Source organism: Neomonachus schauinslandi, chromosome 7 (genome assembly GCF_002201575.2).
Source record: "Neomonachus schauinslandi chromosome 7, ASM220157v2, whole genome shotgun sequence".
Lineage (NCBI taxonomy): Eukaryota > Metazoa > Chordata > Mammalia > Carnivora > Phocidae > Neomonachus > Neomonachus schauinslandi.
Window position 1 is genome coordinate 24,340,462 of NC_058409.1, and position 19,558 is coordinate 24,360,019.

At 39.0% G+C, this 19,558-nt stretch overlaps 1 protein-coding gene across 1 annotated transcript in view; it reads right to left on the reverse strand.

The window, feature by feature from the left end:
* The window catches only part of KIF3A (kinesin family member 3A), a 50,339-nt gene extending 34,998 nt beyond the window's left edge, over window positions 1-15,341 (reverse strand). Inside the window, exons 1-2 of the mRNA XM_021701853.1 lie at window positions 15,156-15,341; window positions 11,958-12,231 (exon numbers count right to left, since the gene is read on the reverse strand). Of these exons, the coding sequence (XP_021557528.1) occupies window positions 11,958-12,231; window positions 15,156-15,161 (280 nt within the window). The 5' untranslated portion in view covers window positions 15,162-15,341. The remainder of the gene's footprint in view (window positions 1-11,957; window positions 12,232-15,155) is intronic.
* Window positions 15,342-19,558: the final 4,217 nt, after the last annotated feature.

Sequence of the window (19,558 nt, forward strand, 5' to 3'; positions counted from 1 at the left end):
GAAAAGGTAAGGTTCAAGATACAATCTGAAATATAAGTAAGAATTAGAGAGCAACAGAGTGGACAGCAAGAAGAAAGAAAGAAAACAGAGGTTTTGAGGAAATGAAATGAGATCAGAATGGAAGAAGCAGAGATGGAAAATGAAGGCAGATGGACACAGAGGTAAAGACACCACAAGGGCCTAATTGCACACCGCCATGAAGGCCACGCTAAGGTTTTAAGAACTAATCCTAAAAGCAAAGTGAAGCCATAGAATGATTTTGCAGTTAGAAGTGACATCAGGATCACTATGGCTACACTGTGTACAAAGAACTGGAACAAAGCAAGAGGAGATGTGAAGAAGCCAGTCAAAGAGCTGGAGTGGTTAGCCAAATGAGACACAGTGTTGACAACAGAAGAGAGTGAGAAAAGGTGGAAGGATTTCAGAGCCATGTAACCGTTAGAAGCAACAGCACCTGGGAAATAACTAGCCAGGGGATCACTGAAAAGGAGGAATCCAGGATGACTTTTCAAATTTCTGGCTTGAACAAGGGATGTATGGCTGGTGAACACCACCAGAAGAAATGACGGTTAGAAGGGAAAGACTGAATTCAGTTGAGCGCATACTGAGCTCTAAGTGCCCATGACAACCCAAATGCATGTGGCAAGCAGGCAGGTGGAGGGATGAGATGTATGTGCCCAGTGAAGCCCTGGGAGCGGGTGCAATTTCTGCAGGAGACAGCGCAGTGTGAGAAGACAGCACAACCGACATGGCTTTTCAACCACTTCCACCCCATGCAAGTAACCTCTTATGTCACCATCATTTTCAGACTTTCCGTGACAATCATCACAATACTTAATCACGGCAGAAGCCATTTTTTATACATGGGAATTAAAAAAATCTTGATTTTTTCTAACTCGCTAAATATTTCAAACTATGCCATTAAGAACGTAATGTATTGCCTTCAAGAGAGCTGAAAATATTATGAACTCACAGACCGCATGTGAGAGCCGACACAATGGCTATCATTTACTGATCATCTACTATGTGCTAGGTCACGTACTTTACACACATCCTCACTGAATTTTCACCCCAATCCTAAGAGCAAGGCACTATTTATTTTCCCATGCTTTAGCTAAGGAAACAAAGGCTTAGAGAGGTTGAGTTACTTGTTCAATGTCATAGTAAGTGGTAGAAACAAGATGTGAACACAGTCCATTTGGCTCTAGAGCCCTTATTTTTTAAAAGTATGTAATGGCCAAAACTTTAATTCAAAATTAATGTCCAATAAAATTTCTATGAATTCATTAAATAATGAAGATTACGGATTCAAAAAGGATATTGATCTGTAATTTTAAAGCTGAGAAATGAGGACCAGGAATCCCCTAGAATAAAAGAATCTCATCTCATTTTCAGAGATGAGATTCCAAATTTCTAGTTTTTGTATGTCCAACTTAACAAATCTAATGCTAGCATTTCCTTAAGATGAACTTCTCTTAAAACTTTACTTTTTAGGAGCACCTGGGTGGCTCAGTCGTTAAGTGTCTGCCTTCAGCTCAGGTCATGATCCCAGGGTCCTGAGATCGAGTCCCACATAGGGCTCCCTGCTCCGCAGGAAGCCTGTTCTCCCTCTCCCACTCCCCTTGCTTGTGTTCCCTCTCTCACTGTGTCTCTCTGTCAAAAAATAAATAAATAAAATCTTAAAAAAAAAAAAAACTTTACTTTTTAAAAACTAAAAATGACCTGAAATTTTACCCAACCTCCCCATTTCATGACTACATCTTAAAAATGGTAGAAAGCCTACAAAAAATCTACATATGGATGTTTACAGCAGTGCATATTCATAACTACCAAAATTTGGAAGCAAACAAGATGTCCTTCCATATGTAAGTGAACTGATAAATAAACTGTGGTACATCCAGACAATAGATTATTATCAGTGCAAAAAAAGATACAAGCTATCAAGCCATGAAAAGACATGGAGAAAACTTCAGTGCATATTACTAAGTGAAAGAAGCCAAACTGAAAGGTTACATATTATACAATTGTAACTGTATGACATTCTAGAATAGGTGAAACTACGGAGACAGTAAAAAGATTAGTGGTTGGTAGGCTTAGCCGGGGAAGGAAGGATAAACAAGCAGAGCAGAGGTGAAATTATCTTTTATGATATTATAATAGTGGATACACATCATTATATTTTTGTCAAAACCCATAGGATGTACAACCCCAAAAGTGAACCCTAATGTAAACTATGGACTTTGGATGATACTGATGTGTCAATGTATGTTCATCACTGTAACAAATGTACCACTGTGGTGAAAGATGTTGATAGTGGGGAACTTTGTATATGTTTGGACATAAGGGATATGTGGGAAATCTCTGTACTTTCCTTAATTTTGCTATAACCTAAAGCTGTTCTAAAAAAGCTTATTAATTAAAAAAAAAGTTTTAAATGGTGGAAGGATTATGTACTTGCCATTGCACATTTGAATAATGCCAAGTAAACACTCTATTTAATAGCATTCCTGATTTTTGTCCTTTTTAAACATATTGTTCTATGTTATCATCAACAATTTTCAGTCAGAATAGGTGGAAAATAGGTGAAAAGTCCCTTGACATCTACATACTACTCCGTACAACATTTATTTTTTAAAATACACAATTCTGTTATTTCAAAATTAAATGAGTGACACTTCTGCTTCCAACAAAGAGTAACAAGGACCAGATTTACCCTCTTGACTGAAACAAAAAGCAGACAAAATATATGAAGCAACAGTTTTCAAGACAATGAACCTCAGTCAATAAAGGGCTGTGATCCCCAAAGTTGGCAAACGGGTAAGTCAGGCCCTATGACTGCCCAGCTTCCTGCCTTGGGAGAGAATCAACCACAGAGCAGGAAGGGGAATCCAAGGAGTGATGAGCAGATTCTCTGAGTCAAGAAGGAGCCCAGAGTCCAGAGAGACCAACGCAGCTAGAATTTGTAGGACACAGTAGCGGAGAGGATAACACCGTGCAGAAAGCTGCAGATTCCAGAGGTCTGCAGGTCTTCCTCAAATATTCAGCTGAGTACTAAGCATCTCAAGAGTATGAGGAAACTATCTAAATGGGGGTGGGGGGTGGGAATCATTTGGAAGGAAGAGTCCTCAATGCTCACAAAGGCCAGAAACAGTATCTGTTTACACCAGCCAGACTGGAAAACCTCATGAAGCACAGGAAATTAGGTACAGTAAACAAAAGGGTCTTGCCTCTGAATTAGGGGAATAACCTTAGACCGATCACTACTCCAGTCCTAACTAAAGATCTTAAAAAGATCTGAAAGAGCCAGAGAAAGACAAATACCATATGACTTCATTCATATGTGGAATTTAAGAAACAAAACCGATGAACATAGGGGAAGGGAAGGAAAAATAAGATGAAATTTGAGAGGGAGGCAAACCATAAGAGATGCTAAACTCTAGGAAACAAACTGAGGGTTGCTGGAGGGGAGATGGGGGGATGGGCACTTCAAGTAATGAGCACTGATGAATCACTAAATTCTACCTCTGCAACTAATTAAAAAAAAAAAAGATCTGAAAGAATCAAACCATTTTCAGATAACTGCAACTGAGAACAAAGCTCATGAACACTTATAGGAATTAAAAAAATCCAAGAGCCAAGGTAAAATTCAGTGTCTGGCATCCAACCAAAATTTGCCAAGCTTGCAAAAAAGCAAAAAGATACAACTCATAATAAAGAAATCCATCAATCAGTCAAAACCAATTCAGGACTGACACAAATGTTAGAATTAGCACACAAAGACATTAAAACAGTTATAAAAACCATACTCTACATGTTAAAAAGTTAACTGGAAACTTTGGACGGAAGTTTGGAAGAACTTGGATGGAAGATACAACAAAGACCCAAATCAAACTTCTAAGGATGAAAACTACAATGTGTGAAATGAAAAATATGATAGATAAGATAAAGGTAGATTAGACACTGCAGAATAAAAGATCAGTTAACTTTAACACATACCAACAGAAATAATAAAAAATGTAATACAGAGAAAAAATAGAAAAAAGAAAAACAGCATCAATGAGCTGTGGGACAATTTCAAGCAGCTTAATATACATGTCACTGCAGTCCCCCAAGGAGAGAATGGGGACAGGAAAAATATTTGAAGGAATACGGCTGAAAATTTTCCAAATTCGATGAAAACTACAAACTCACAGATACAAAAAGCTTAATGAACTGTAAGCACAGAAACAAAGAAAAATAAACCATGGCACATCATAATCAAAATGCTCAAAACCAGTGATATAGAAGAAAATCTTAAAAGCAACCAGAGCAAGACATGTTATATAAAGAAGAACCAAAATAAGGAAAGCAGAATGCCAGTAGGACAAAAGGCAAATGAGATGACAGTAGAGGAATATCCTTCAAGTACTAAAAGAAAAAACTATCAACCTAGAATCCTACATCTCATAAAAATTTCTTTCAAAAACAAAGGCAAAGGGCACCTGGGTGGCTCAGTCGTTAAGTGTCTGCCTTCAGCTCAGGTCATGATCCCAGAGTCCTGGGATGGAGTCCCGCATTGGGCTCCCTGCTTCGCGGGGAACCTGCTTCTCCCTCTCCCACTCCCCCTGCTTGTGTTCCCTCTCTCACTGTGTCTCTGTGTGTCAAATAAATCTTTAAAAAAAAAAACACACAAATAAACAACAACCAAAAAAGGCAAAAAAATACTTTTTAGACTACAAAATCTGAAAGAATTAATCATCAGTAGATTTGCACTCTAAGAAACATTTGAGGAAGTTATCCAATGCAGAAACAGTGATACTAGATGGGAAATATGGATCTACATGAAGGAATAAAGAGTCCCAAAAATGGTGACTACATAAGTAAGAAAACAAAATAAATAGTTTTTTTCCTATTATTTAAATCTCTTTAAAAGACAACTAATGGTTTAAACAAAAATAACAACAATATGGTTTGGAGTTTATAACAGGTAGAAGTAAATGTACGACAACACCACCACAAAACTTGGGAGGAGACAACTAGAAGTATAGTTTAAAAAATTTTTTTTACTATACAAAAAGTAGCATAGTATCACCTGATGATAAAGTGTGATATATTAAAGATTTATACTATAAACCTTAAAGCAACCACTAAAATAAAACAAACATGTATTGCTATAAGCCAATAGAGAAGACAGAACGGAATAATAGAAATAATACAAAGGAAGGCATAAAAAGGAAAAGAGGACAAAGAGAAAACCAACAGCAAGACATAAATGGTTTTGATAACCCAATTAAGAAGCAGAGACAGCAAGATTGGGTTTAAAAAACAACAACAACAAACACTACCAACTATACAATGCCGTGCAGATGAGAGCTAACAACAGATGTGAGGCTACTATTCTTTGAGAGGCCTGCTTTCAAGTTTGGCTTTTGACTAGCATCTGGTAATTTGGATTCAGGGAGGGTTCTCGCCAATCCCTAACAAGTAGAGTAGCTCATTATGCCTAAACTGTATAAACAAGGTAGTTTATACTAAACACCTGCTTTCCCTCTTCTATGGGTGGGGGATCTTGGCAAGTGCAAGGCTGAGGGTGCCTACATGAGCAGGCTCCGACAAAAACCTGGGACACTGTGTCTCTTACAGAGCTTCTCTGACAGACAAGATTTCACAAGTATTGTCACATTAAATGGTGGAAGAATTAAGCACATCCTGTGTGCCCACTAGGAGAGGACTCTTGGAAGTTTGTTACCTGTTTCCTCCACACTTGATTCCGTGCACCTTTTCCCCTTGCTGTTTTTTGTTTTCTTTTTTCGGTATCTTTTTTGCTCTAATAAACCAAAGCTGTAAGTACAATTATATCCTGAGACCCTTGACTTCTCCTACCAAGCTCTGAATTTGGGGTAATCTTAATGACCTCCAGTATAGGAGGTTCTGGAAATGCACTTTCAATATAAAAACACAAATATGTTAAAAGTACAAAAGAGGAACAAAGATATACCATGTTAATACTAAAACAAAAGAAAGTTAAAATGTCTATATTAATATCAAAGAGGTTTCAGAGTAAAGAACATTACTACGGATAGAGTAATTTCATAATGAAAATGAGGTTAATGTATGAAGGGGACTTGAAACTCCTAGGCATTTATGCACCTACTCAAAGGGTTTCAAAATACATCAAGTAAAAAGTGATAGAACTGAAAGGAAGAGGCAAATACAAAAATATTGTAAGAGAATTCAATACCCGTGTCAGTAATCGATAGACCAAGTAGAAAATAATTAAGTAGAAAATTTGAATGATACTATCAAGCAAATTGATGTAAAACATTTATAGATAGAATGCTCTATCCAACAACAGCAAAATACATATTCTTTTCAAGAATGTACAAACAGGGCGCCTGGGTGGCTCAGTTGGTTAAGCGACTGCCTTCGGCTCAGGTAATGATCCTGGAGTCCTGGGATCGAGTCCCGCATCGGGCTCCCTGCTCGGCAGGGAGTCTGCTTCTCCCTCTGACCCTCCCCCCTCTCATGTACTCGCTCTCTCTCAGTCTCTCTCTCTCAAATAAATAAATAAAATCTTTAAAAAAAAAAAAGAATGTACAAACATTTAATAATAAACTTATTCTGGGTCATATAACAAGTCTCTAATTTCAAAAGATTCAAGTTTTACACAGTATGTTCTCTGACTAAAACAGGATTAAACTAGACATCAGTAACAGAAAGATTTCTGGAAAATCTCAAATTATCTGGAAACTAACACATTTCTAAATAACCCAAGGATCAAAGAAGAAATCAAGAGGGAAGGGAGAAAGTACCTTGCACTGCCTGAAAATGAAAACACAGTATGTCAAAATCTGTACAACGCCACTAAAGCAGTACTTAAGGGGTAATTCATAGAATTAAATCTCCATATTCGAAAGTTAGGAAGGTCTCAAAACAATGACCTCAGCTTCCACCACAAGCAGAAAAAGAGGAAGTAGGAGAACCTACTCCTACTTTATTAGTCCTCTGCCAGACTAATCACAAGAAAAAGAGATGACACAAATACCATATACCAATATCAGAGAAAGATTACATCACCACATTCTAACACAAGAAAAATGGAGGATATAAACAACTTTTTGCCAATATTCAAAAACTTAGATGAAAGAGACAAATTGGATGAGAGTAAATTTCCAGAGCTCACTAAAAGAAAAACAAGTAACTCAAAAAACCCTATATTATTAAAGACATTGAATCTTTAAAAACCTCACAAAAAAATACTCCAGGCCCAGTTGGCTTCACTGGTAAATTCTACCAAACACTTAGGGAACATATAATACTAATTCTGGACAAATTTTTCCATATGATTAAAAAGGAGGGAATACTTTCCAACTCATTCTATGAAATTAGCATTATCCTGATACCAAAACCAGACAAAGACATTACAAGAAAACTACTACTATATCTCTCCTGAACATAGACAAAAAAGTTTAAACAAAATTTTAGCATATCAAATCTAACAACATACAAACGGATAATATACCATAACCAAGTAGTATGACTGGTTTCACATTTACAATCAATGTAACTGAAAATATTAACTAAAAAAAAAAAAGATGATTTCGGTTGCCTGGGTGGCTCAGTTGGTTGAGCGACTGACTTCGGCTCAGGTCATGATCCTGGAGTCCTGGGATCGAGTCCCGCATCGGGCTCCCTGCTCAGCAGGGAGCCTGTTTCTCCCTCTGACCCTCCTCCCTCTCATGCTCTCTCAATAAATAAATAAAAATTATTAAAAAAAAAAAAAAAAAGATGATTTCAGGGCGCCTGGGTGGCTCAGTTGGTTAAGCGACTGCCTTCGGCTCAGGTCATGATCCTGGAGTCCCGGGATCGAGTCCCGCATCGGGCTCCCTGCTCAGCGGGGGGTCTGCTTCTCCCTCTGCCCTCTTCCCTCTCGTGCTCTCTGTCTCTCATTCTCTCTCAAATAAATAAATAAAATCTTTAAAAAAAAAAAAAAGATGATTTCAATAGGTGCAGAAAAAAATGCATTTGACAAGATCCAAAATCCATTCCTACGGGGGGGGGGGGGGAAAAAACCAAGAACACAGGGGAACTTAATCAGATAAAAATCTATAGAGAACATCATACTTCCTGGTAAAACAGTGAATGCTTTCTCCCTAAGATCTGGAACAAAACAAAAATGTCCATTCTCACCACTCGTATTCAACACTGTACTGGAGGTTCTAGCCAGTGCAATTCAGGTAGCAAAAAGTTGGGAAAGAAAGAAATTGTACTATCTTTATTTGAAGGTAACACACTCTTGTATATAGGAAGTCCTAGGGGCGCCTGGGTGGCTCAGTCATTAGGCATCTGCCTTCGGCTCCAGTCATGGTCCCAGAGTCCTGAGATCAAGCCGCACATCGGGCTCCCTGCTCGGCGGGGGGGGCCTGCTTCTCCCTCTCCCACTCCCCCTGCTTGGTTCCCTTTCTCGCTGTCTCTCTGTCAAATAAATAAATAAAATCTTTAAAAAAAAAAAAAGAAAGAAAGAAAATCCTAGGGAACTTACCAATAAATAAATAAAAGCCTACCAGAAATAATAAGCAAGTTTAACAAGGTTGCAGGGTACAAGGTCAATATACAAAAATCAATTGCAAAACACAATGAGATATCACTTCATAGCCACTATGATGCCTGTAACCAAAAAGACAAACAAGTTTTGGCAAAGATGTGAAGAAATTGGAAACCTCATACACCGCTAGTGGGAAGGTAAAAATGATGCAGCTGCTATGGAAAACAAAAAACAATATGGCAGTTAACCTTTTGACCCAGCAACTCCACTCCTAGATATTTACCTAAGCAAAGGGAAAACATACATTTACACAAAAACACATACAAAAATATTCACAGCAACATTATTCATAATAGCCAAAAAATGGCAACAACACAAATGTTCACCAACGGATGAATGGATAAATAAAATATAGCATATCCATTCGATGGAGTATTAATTGACCATTAAAAGATGCGGTCCTGGGGCGCCTGGGTGGCTCAGTCGGTTAAGCGTCTGCCTTCGGCTGGGGTCATGATCCCGGGGTCCTGTGATGGAGCCCCACATCAGGCTCCCTGCTGAGCAGGGCCTCTGCTTCTCCCTCTCCCTCTGCTCCTCTCCCCTGCTTGTGCTCTCTCTCTCTCAAATAAAATCTTAAAAAAAAAAAAATGCAGTCCTGACACATACTATAATGTAAAAGAACACTGAAAACATTAGACCAAGTAAAAAAAGCCATACATAAAAGACTGTATAGCATATGATTCTATTAAATGAAATGTCCAGAACAGGCAAACTCATACACATAGAAAGTAAATACATAGTTGCCAGGGTAGGAGGGAGCAAAACTGGGAGTAACTGCTAATAGATACATAGTTTCTTTGGGGGGTGATGGAGATGTTCTGGAAACAACAGTGACAGTTACACAACACTAGGAAGGTACTAAAACCCCTGACTTGTATACTGTAAAATGGTTAAAGTAGTGAATTCTATGTTATTTGAATTTTATGTTGATAAAAAAAAAACTACTAAAATAATCAACTGCATTTCTATGTATCAAAAATATACAATTCTAAGAATGAAATTATAATAATTGTATTCACAAAAGCATAAAAAATACCTAGGAATACACTGTATGTTAACTAGAATTTAAATTTAAAAAAGGAAGAGGTAGGGCACCTGGGTGGCTCAGTTGGTTAAGCGTCTGCCTTCGGCTCAGGTCATGATCCCAGGGTCCTGGGATCAAGCCCTCCATCAGGCTCCCTGCTCAGCAGGGGAGTCTGCTTCTCCCTCTCCTTCTGCCCCTCCCCCTGCTTGTGTGTGCATGCGTGCTCTCTCCCTCTCTCTCTAACAAATAAATAAAAATCTTTAGAGAAAAGGGAGGGTGCCTGGGTGGCTCAGTTAGTTAAGCATCTGCCTTTGGCTCAGGTCATGATCCCAGGGTCCTGGGATTGAGTCCCACATCGGGCTCCCTGCTCTGCGGGGAGCCTGCTTCTCCCTCTGCCTCTCTCTCTCTGTCTCTCTCATGAATGAGTAAATAAAATCTTAAAAAAAAAAAAAAGTAAACAGGTAAAAAAAATACTTAGGAATAAATTTATCAAAATAAGTACAAGACCTGTACATTAAAACTACAACAAAATGCTGATGAGAGAAATTAAACAAGACATAAATAAGAGAGATACCATGTTCTGGATTAGAAGACTCAATATTGTCAGAATAACAATTCAACACAATCCCTACCAAAATCCCAGTAGGTTTTTTGTTTTTGTTTTTTTTTGTGGAAATTGACAAAGTAATTCTAAAATTTATGTGAAAATGCAAAGGATCCAGAAAAGCCAAAACAATTTTGAAAAAGAATAATAAAGCTAGAGAACATACATTACCTAATTCCAACACATAAACCTACAGTAATAAAAACAGGATAGACATGGAACAGAATAGGGAATCCAGAAATAAACCCACACAACTGTAGTCTGTTGATTTTTGAAAAGAGCACCAAGTTAATTCAATAGGGAAAGGATAGTCTTAACAAATGGTGCTGCAACAACTGGATATCCATAGGTCAGAAGGGGAAAAACAAAAAAAGGCAAAGAACTTACACCCTTAATAAAAATTAACTCAAAATGAATCACAGACCTAAATGTAAGACATACAATGTTTACAACTTCTGGATAAAAACATAAGAGAAAATCTTTTTGGTCTTGGGTTCTGCAAATATTACCTGCCTACGTCAATGAAAGCATGATGATAAAAGAAAAAAAAAATGATAAACTGGACTTAATCAAAACTCAAAATCTTTTCTCTTCAAGAGACACCATTTTAAAAATGAAAATACAAGCCACATACTGGAAGAAAATATTTCCAAATCACTTATCTGATCAAAAGATTTGAATCCAGAATGTATAAAAAGCATGACTCAATAATAACATAGGCAATGAAACTGAAAAGAGGGTAAAATATTTTTTTTAAGACTTTATTTATTTGATAGAGAAAGAAACAGTGAAAGAGGGAACACAAGCAGGGGGAGTGGGAGAGGGAGAAGCAGGCTTCCCACTGAGCAGGAAGCCCGATGCAGGGCTCAATCCCAGCACCCTGGGATCATGACCTGAGCGAGAGGCAGACGCTTAATGACTGAGCCACCCAGGCGCCCCAGAGGGTAAAATATTTTAAAAGATACACAAAGAGCTAATACGTACGTGATTAAATGCTCAACATTGTTATAGGAATGTAAGTTAAAACAATGAGATACTATTACAGATCCTCTAGAACGGCTATAATTAAAAAGACCGACAATCTAAATGTTGGTGAGAATGTGAAGAAACTAAAAGAACCCTCATAACACGCTGGTGGGGAAAAAAATTAATAGTCACCACTTGGGAAAATAGTTTGGCAATTTCTTCAAAAGATAAATATACAGTAACCATATGACCCACCAATTCTACTTCTAGGTATCTACCCAAGAGAAACTTCAAAACTTATCTGCACAAAGAACTTTCTATAAAAGAATGTTCATAGCAGGACTATATATAATTGCCCAAAAATTGGAACAATCCAGATTTTCACTGAAGATCGTAAAAGGTGGTATATTCATATAATGCAATACAATTCAGCATTAAAAAGGAACAAAGTACTGATACATACAACAGCACGGTTGACCCTCAACAACATTATACAACTGAAAGAAAACAGGTTAGAAAGATGAGATAGGGTATGATTTGATTTATATGAAATTTCGAGCAAAGACAGAACTATAGATAAAAGCAGGTCAATGGATGCCTGGAGGTGGGACTGCAAAGGGACATATAGGAACTTTGAAGGGTCATAAAACGAGATTGTGGTGATGGTTTCACAACTGTATGTATTTACTACAACTCATCAAAGTGTACAATTACAATGGATGAATTTATAGGGTATTAATACCTTGATAAAGTTAAGAAAAAGTGAACAATATACTCACCATTGTAGCCTTCAAGAACAGAATCAATAATAGGTCTTGCAGTTAAGTTATAAACATCAAGTTGTTTACTCTCTGGTCCAAAAACAGTATCAAAAGTAAATGTCTTTGGAGGTTCGTTGGAAGAATCAGTCTTATGTACAGTAATAGTTCCCCTCATCTCATCCACACTGACAGCCTGTTTATAGCACATTGATTTCTCTCTCTCGTTGAGGGGCCGGCACCTAACAACCACCTTCACATTATCACAGCTTTCAGGCTTCTCTGATTTATTGATCTGGTGGAGAAAATATTCACAAATAATGGAAAGAACATTTACTTTTACCTTCAGCAAATTAAATTTCAAATTTGAAAAAGGCTACTGTGCCATCCCAGTGCCTTGCACGTATTAAGCACTCCACAAATATTTGTTAAATGCAATTAAAGATCTTACAGCTATATGGAAAAAGCTTATTAAGTGATATGAAAAGGCAAATAGTTTCTTTTACAATACAAATGAGGAGAAAGAAAGCCTAATTTACATTTATAGTAAATAAATGCTGTTCAAGCAGAAAATGAATCAGTATACTACGGACTGTCTTTCTCCACAAAAGTCCCTGACTTCCTCTGAGTTTCCTGCCTGAAGGAAAACACATGTGAACATGGTTAACAACTTTAATCAAGAATATAGTAGTACGTCCTGTGTTCCCCTGAGACTTTGAGTTTTATTTTCTACAATGCATCAGTAAAATGTTTCTTACCATGTAACATATGTAGTCTATCTTCTCTATAGAAGACAACATGAAACACAGCAAATAAAGTCCAATGGCAGAGAGAAATGTTTTAATATCCCTCTAACCTTATGAACATCTATATACGTAGTTTCAATTTTTGAAATTTTATGATTAACCATCTATGTTAAAATATAACCCTAAGCAAAGACACTCACATGTGGAATCTAAAAAACAAAACAGAGGAACAAGCCAAAGTCACAGGGAACAGACTGGTGGTTGCCAGAGGGCAGTGGGGTACAGAGGTGGACAAAATGGGTGAAAGAGATCAAAGGTACAAATCTCCAGTTATAGAATAAGTAAGTCATGTATAAATAATATACAGTATGGTGACTATAGTCAATAGTACACCGCCGCATATTTGGAAGTTGCTAAAAGAATATATCTTGAAATTGTTCATCATAAGAAAAAAAATTTTGTAACTCTTAATGGTGATAGATGGTCACTAGACTCACTGTAGGGATTATTTCACATGGTACACAAATATCAAACCATGTTGTACAAGTGAAATTATTGTGTTATATGTCAATTATACTTCAATTAAAAAAATACAATCCTGTTACTGAAGTGAAGTTCAATAGTTTAGTTGAACAGTATCAATATAACACACTTCTCCCCATCTCTGCTTTCACCACCTAAGTCTAGGTCACCATGATCCCACCCTAAACTGGACACCGGCATCTAGTTAGGTTCTCTTACAGTCTGTTCTCTACAGAGCAGTCAGCTACAACACAAATTTAATCATGTTGCTCCCTTACTTAAAACTCCTCAATGGTTTCCCACAGATCTCAGGATAAAAATCACAATCCTTAAGGTGGTCTGTAAGACCTGGCTCTGGCCCATGTCTACTTGTCCAGCCTTATTTCACAAGCTACCCTGCTTGGCTTTCTTAGCCACAGCCACATTAGCTTTTTTTAAGCCTTTTCTTGTCACCATGCCCTTTCTCACCACAGGCCTTTCCCTGTGCTGTTCCTCCGGCCTAGAACATTCCTCACTCTCCCCTTCACTTATTCTCAGGCCTCAGCAAAACAGCCAGTTCACTTGGGAAGACTTCCCTAACTAGGTCAAATTCTGGTATAGGCCCTGAGAGCACCCTTCTCCCTCGATCATCTACCACCAGTTTCAATTCTACTTTTGTTTGCTCCTTACTTGATTAATGTCTGTCCTATCCGTCTACACCAAAGGTTGCCAACTGGTTGTCAGGGGCTGAATTCAGCCCACATATATCTTTTGTTTGGCTCATAGCACTTAACAATATTTTTGAATTAGTTGTTAAAATTTTTTAAAAATGGAGAAATTTCATAAAAATAACAATTTCTATATTCTCTTGAAAAAAAAAAAAAAAGATGATCTGACATCTGTAGGCCAGCATTCCTCCTACATGGGAACACTTCACAATTGACCAGAATCTACTTTCTATTACATGCCACCCATTCGCTTCATGAATGATAAGCATCTTGTCTCTATCAACATGACTTTCACCTCTGGCCATGAAGGCAAGCTTCTGTCTTCCCAAGTTCAAGAACCTGGCTGGTTTTGCTCAGTATTTTGCCTCCAGTGCCTAACATGTGGTTGATGCCGGATATCTGCTGAATGAACTAGTAACGTGAAAGCAACGACACGGAACAAATATTGAGCACTTAATGCTAAATGTCAAGCACTGTCCTTCAATTCCGCTGTGCATTACCTTATTTCATCCTGATAAAATCCCATGAGAAACAGTTTAATTATGTGGGAACTAAGAACCCAGAAAGATTAAATAATTGTCCCAGGTCTCGCAACCAGGAGAAAACCGACCAAAGCCCAAGTGTTCTCCATGACCCTATATTGGACTTAGGACGCCCCCTATTAAGTGTACGGTAACACTCTGTGAAATCCTACAAGACAAACATACCAACCCCACCCCCCCCACACACACACACACACAAAGACACCTACGGGTTACATTCTGCACTGTAAGCTAAAGCACCACGAAAGAAATGACAGCTCGAGTCAAGGGCTGGAGTAAAAGCAAGCAGCTCTCGTCGCTACCATCCAAGGGTCGGCTCCGCGGCGTACAGACCCCACCAGGTGCGGAGCATCCAAAGCCTACCCCCCGCGGCCGCTCCCAGACGTCCCACTCAGCTAGCAGGGCTGGGAGCGAGAGCGCATCCTCTGGCGCTGTGCCTTTATGTCAAGCAGCGCAGGCCCTGCGGGATGCAGCACCGGCGAAGGCGGCAGGGCCTGGCCGGGGCCCCTCCCAGGACCGGCTGGAACCTCGCGGGCCACGGAGCCCACCCGCCAGGCTCCCCAACCGCTCCGGCCCGCAGAGCCGGACCCTGCCCCGCCCCACCCCGGCCGCCTGCCTGATCCGCGCCTCCATGGCAACGGCCGCGCCCCCGAGCCAGGCCGCTGGGATGAGGAACCCCAGCCACTGAGCGACTCTCCTCACCGGCATCGTGGCTCCCTCCTGTGCCCGGCGGAGGTCCCCGCCCTGGGCGCAGTCCAACGGCGCCGGGTTCGCGGGAGAGGTCTGCCAGAGACTACCGAAACACCGCCTTGGCGCTCTCGAGACTGCGGCTCGTCGGGCGAGAGCAGGCAGTGCGCAAGCGCACTCCGAGCTGCCCCGCCCCGTCCCCGGGCCTCACGCTCCCTCGGCCTCCTGAATTACGCCTGCGCCGAGGCTTTCGGAGTCGTCGCCTAGGACGCCAGACTGAGGCCGCGCCTGCGCAATGCTGCCGGTCGGCTGCGCTAGAAATCTGGCCCGCATTGGGGCGGGGATACCTGGCTGCCACTGGTCGGGAGGGAGGTATTCCTAGGTCGCGCCGCTAGTCTTCTGGCTCTTGGAGTACTCCAAATATTGAAAACAACCATAGCAAATAAACAAACAAATAAATACACAAATAAATACAAGCAATTGTACACCGTGTCCATCTCATTAATGCGCTTGATTGCTGACTTGTTTATAAAACCCGTACCTTCATTACAGATGTAGTCAGGAGGAGCTTTGTCTGTATTCTCACAAGTATCTCCAGAGCCTAGAATAGGACTTAGAATAGGACCTAGCACAGGACAGGTTTTCAGTAATTATTTGTGAAAGAACCAATGATCTATCCTCTTTCCTGTCCGAACCTCTGCTCTGAACACCAACTACTGTGCTTGGATGTGCAATAGACATTTCAAGATTATCATGTCCAAAACTGAAAGGTTGATTCCCGCCCCCGCCCACACACACTATATTACTCACTATATTACTGCCCATCCCCACCTCGCCCCACCTGCAAACGTTAAAAAAAAAAAAAAAGTGCCTTCTCATACTTCCCTCAGCATAATAAATCTAAACTGAATTCTGACAATTGCTTAGGTCACAGTACAGTCTCTTTCCCTCATACCCAATGTCCAATCTTTCAGTAGAGCTTGTTTCCATCTTTAAAGTAGAACCAGAATCTGACCACTTCTCACTATCACCACCACCTCACATCTGTATTACCACAATAGCTCAAAACCGGTTTCCTTGAGTGCATCCTTGTCCCCTTTTAGTAAGTTTTCAACACAGGAGCCAGAGTGATGGTGTTAAAACATGAATCAGATAGTGTCTTTTCTGTATTCAAAACCTGCCAATGATTACCTATCTCACAGACTAAAAGTCACAGGCCCTCTCCCCATTTCCTACAATCTTCCCTCTTGCTCATTATTCTGCACCAGCTCCACTTGGCCTCCTTGATTCAACAGACATTCTGGGCATGGTTCCATCTTAGAAGGCAAGGGCTTTTGCACTTGCAGTAGGAGCTAATAAAAACAACTATAAAGCATTTGACTTAGTGTCAGTGTACTGTTCTAAGTGCTTTACTTTCTTTTTTATTATTAATTTAATCCATATAATAGCCTTCTGAAATAGGTACTATTAGTCATTTTACTAGAAAATAGGAACAACTATTTTACAGATAAGAAACCCAGGCTCAGAGCCATTACGTAACTTGTCCAAGGTCAGATATTTGGGCAGTGACAAAGCCCAGATCCAAACCCAGGCCCTGGAAAGCTCTCCCCCTAGATATCCACCTGACTCCCTCACCCTTTTCAGAATGTCTTTGTTCACACATCACCTTCTCAATGAGCCCTACCATGATCTCTCTACTTAAAATTTCAACTTTTAGCCCCAGTCTTATCTCTTCTCCATATTTTGTATTTCTCCATAGTACTTATCACCATCTGATATACTGTATATATGATATATATATTATGTATATACGTATACCCTGTCTTATTGAGATATAATCACACATACAATTCACCGATTTAAATGTAAACTTAAATGGTTTTTATTATATACACAGACCACAACCACAATCAAAACATTTTCATCACCCCAAAAAGAAATTCTATAATCATAGCAGTCACTCCCATTACTCGTTTTCAAGCTTCAACCCTATTGTGGTATATACCAGTAATTCTTTACTTTGAATGGCTGAGTAATATTCCATTGTGTGGATATGCCACATTTTTATACATTTGTCAGTTGACAGACATTTGGGTTGTTTCTACTTCTTGACCATTATGAGTATTGCTGCTGTGTAAGTTTTTGTGTGAACACGTTTCATTTCTCTTGGGTCTAATATGCCTACAAGTGGAATTGCCGGGTCATTCAGTCACTCTAATGTTTAACATTTTGAGGAACTGCTGAGCTGTTTTCTACAGTGGCCACACCACCAGCAATTTTATATTCTCATCAGCAATATATGAGGTTCACAATTCCTCCACATCCTCCCCAACTCCTGTTTTCTTGTCTTTTGACTACAGCCCTCCTACTGGTGTAAAATAGCATCTCATGATGGTTTGGATTTACACTTCCTTGATAACTAATGATGCACCTTTTTCCATGTGCTTACTGATCATTTGAACGTCTTCTTTGGAGAAATGTCCATTCAAATCTTTGCCCATTTTATTTGTCTTTTCATTATTAAGTTGCAAGAGTTCTTTCTAAATCCTAAATACAAGTCTCTTTTCAGAAATACAACATGCATAAATTTTTCTCCCATTCTGTGGGTTGTCTTTTTAATTTCTGGAGCGTGTTCTTTGAAGCTCAAAAGTTTTTAATTTAGATCAAACCCAATTTATGTATTTTTCTTCTTTTTGTTGTTGTTTCTTTCATTGTACTTTTGGTACATATCTAACAAACCATTTCCTAACCCAAGGTCATGAAGACTTATTTTTGTCAGAGTTTTATAGTTTTAGCTTTTACATTTAGATCTATGATATATTTTAAATTATTTTTGTATATGATATAAGGATCCAGCCTCATTTTTCTGTTTATGAATATCCTGCTGTCCCATCACCATTTGCTGAAAAGCCTATTCTTTCCTCCACTGTACTGTGGCACCCTTGTCAAAAATCAATTGATCATGAATGTGACTGTTGAATCCTAGACTCTCCATTCAATTCCATTGGTCTAAATGACTAACCTAATGCCAGTACTATATTATCTTGATTGCTATAGGTTTGTGGTAAGTTTTGAAGTCATATAGTTTGAGGCCTCCATCTTTGTTCTGCTTTTTCAAGATTGTTGTGGCTATTCTGATACCCTTGCATTTCCACTGAAGTTTTGGAAGGACCTTGTAAATTTCCACCAAAGGGCAGCTGGAAACTTAACAGATTGTGTTGAATCTACAGATCAATTTGGGAAGTATAGCCATTTTAACAACGTAAGTCTTTTAATCTATGAACATGGAATGTCTTTCCATTTACTTAGGTCTTCTTTAATTTCTTTCAGTGATGTTTTGTAGTTTTCAATGTATAAATGCTGCACTTTTTTTGTTATATTCTTAACTATTTTATTCTTTTTTATACTACTGAAATGGAGTTATTTTCTTAATTTTATTTTCAGATTGTTCATTGGTGTTGTATAAAAATAAAATTGATTTTTTTTCTAGTACATTGACCTTGTGCTCTGAACCTTCATGAACTTATTACTTCTAAGACTTTTTTAGTGGATTCCGCAGGTTCCTGGTCATACAAGATCTTTATTTCTCCAGCACTTTTTTTTTTTTAAAGATTTTATTTATTTATTTGAGAGAGACAGAGAATGAGAGACAGAGAGCACGAGAGGGAAGAGGGCAGAGGGGGAAGAGGGCAGAGGGGGAAGCAGACCCCCCGCTGAGCAGGGAGCCCGATGTGGGACTCGATCCCAGGACTCCAGGATCATGACCTGAGCTGAAGGCAGTCGCTTAACCAACTGAGCCACCCAGGCGCCCTTTCTCCAGCACTTTTGAAAGATAATTTTATTAGATACAGAATTCCATGTTGATAGTTTTTTTCTCTCAACACTTTAAATATTTCAGTCCACTTTCTTCTTGCTTGCATGATCTCTGAAGAGAAATGCAATGTAATTCTTTGCTCTTTTATAAAGAAAGTTTCTTTCTCCCACTCTGGCTTCTTTCAAAATTTTTTCTTTACCTTTGGTTTTCTGTACTTCGAATACAACATGCCTAGGTATCATTTTGGGGCACTTACCCTGCTCGGTGCTCTCTGGGCTTCCTGGTTCTGTGGTTTGGTGTCTGATATTACCTGGGGAAATTCTCAGTCATTACCACTTGAAATATTTCTTCTATTCCTTTTCCTCTTTCTTCTCCTTCTGACAATCCCATATATTTTAATGTAAATTTAATGTAAAGTACATTTTTAATGAAGTATATCTTAAATAAAGAAAAGTGCAATAATCATAAATGCACAGCTTGGTCAGTTTTCACAAAGTGATCCCATGTGTGCAATCAGCATCTAAATCAAGAAACAGAACATTACCATCCCCCTAGAAGGTCCTTGCGATCCTTCCCAGTTACCATCCACTGCCCCCTAACGGTA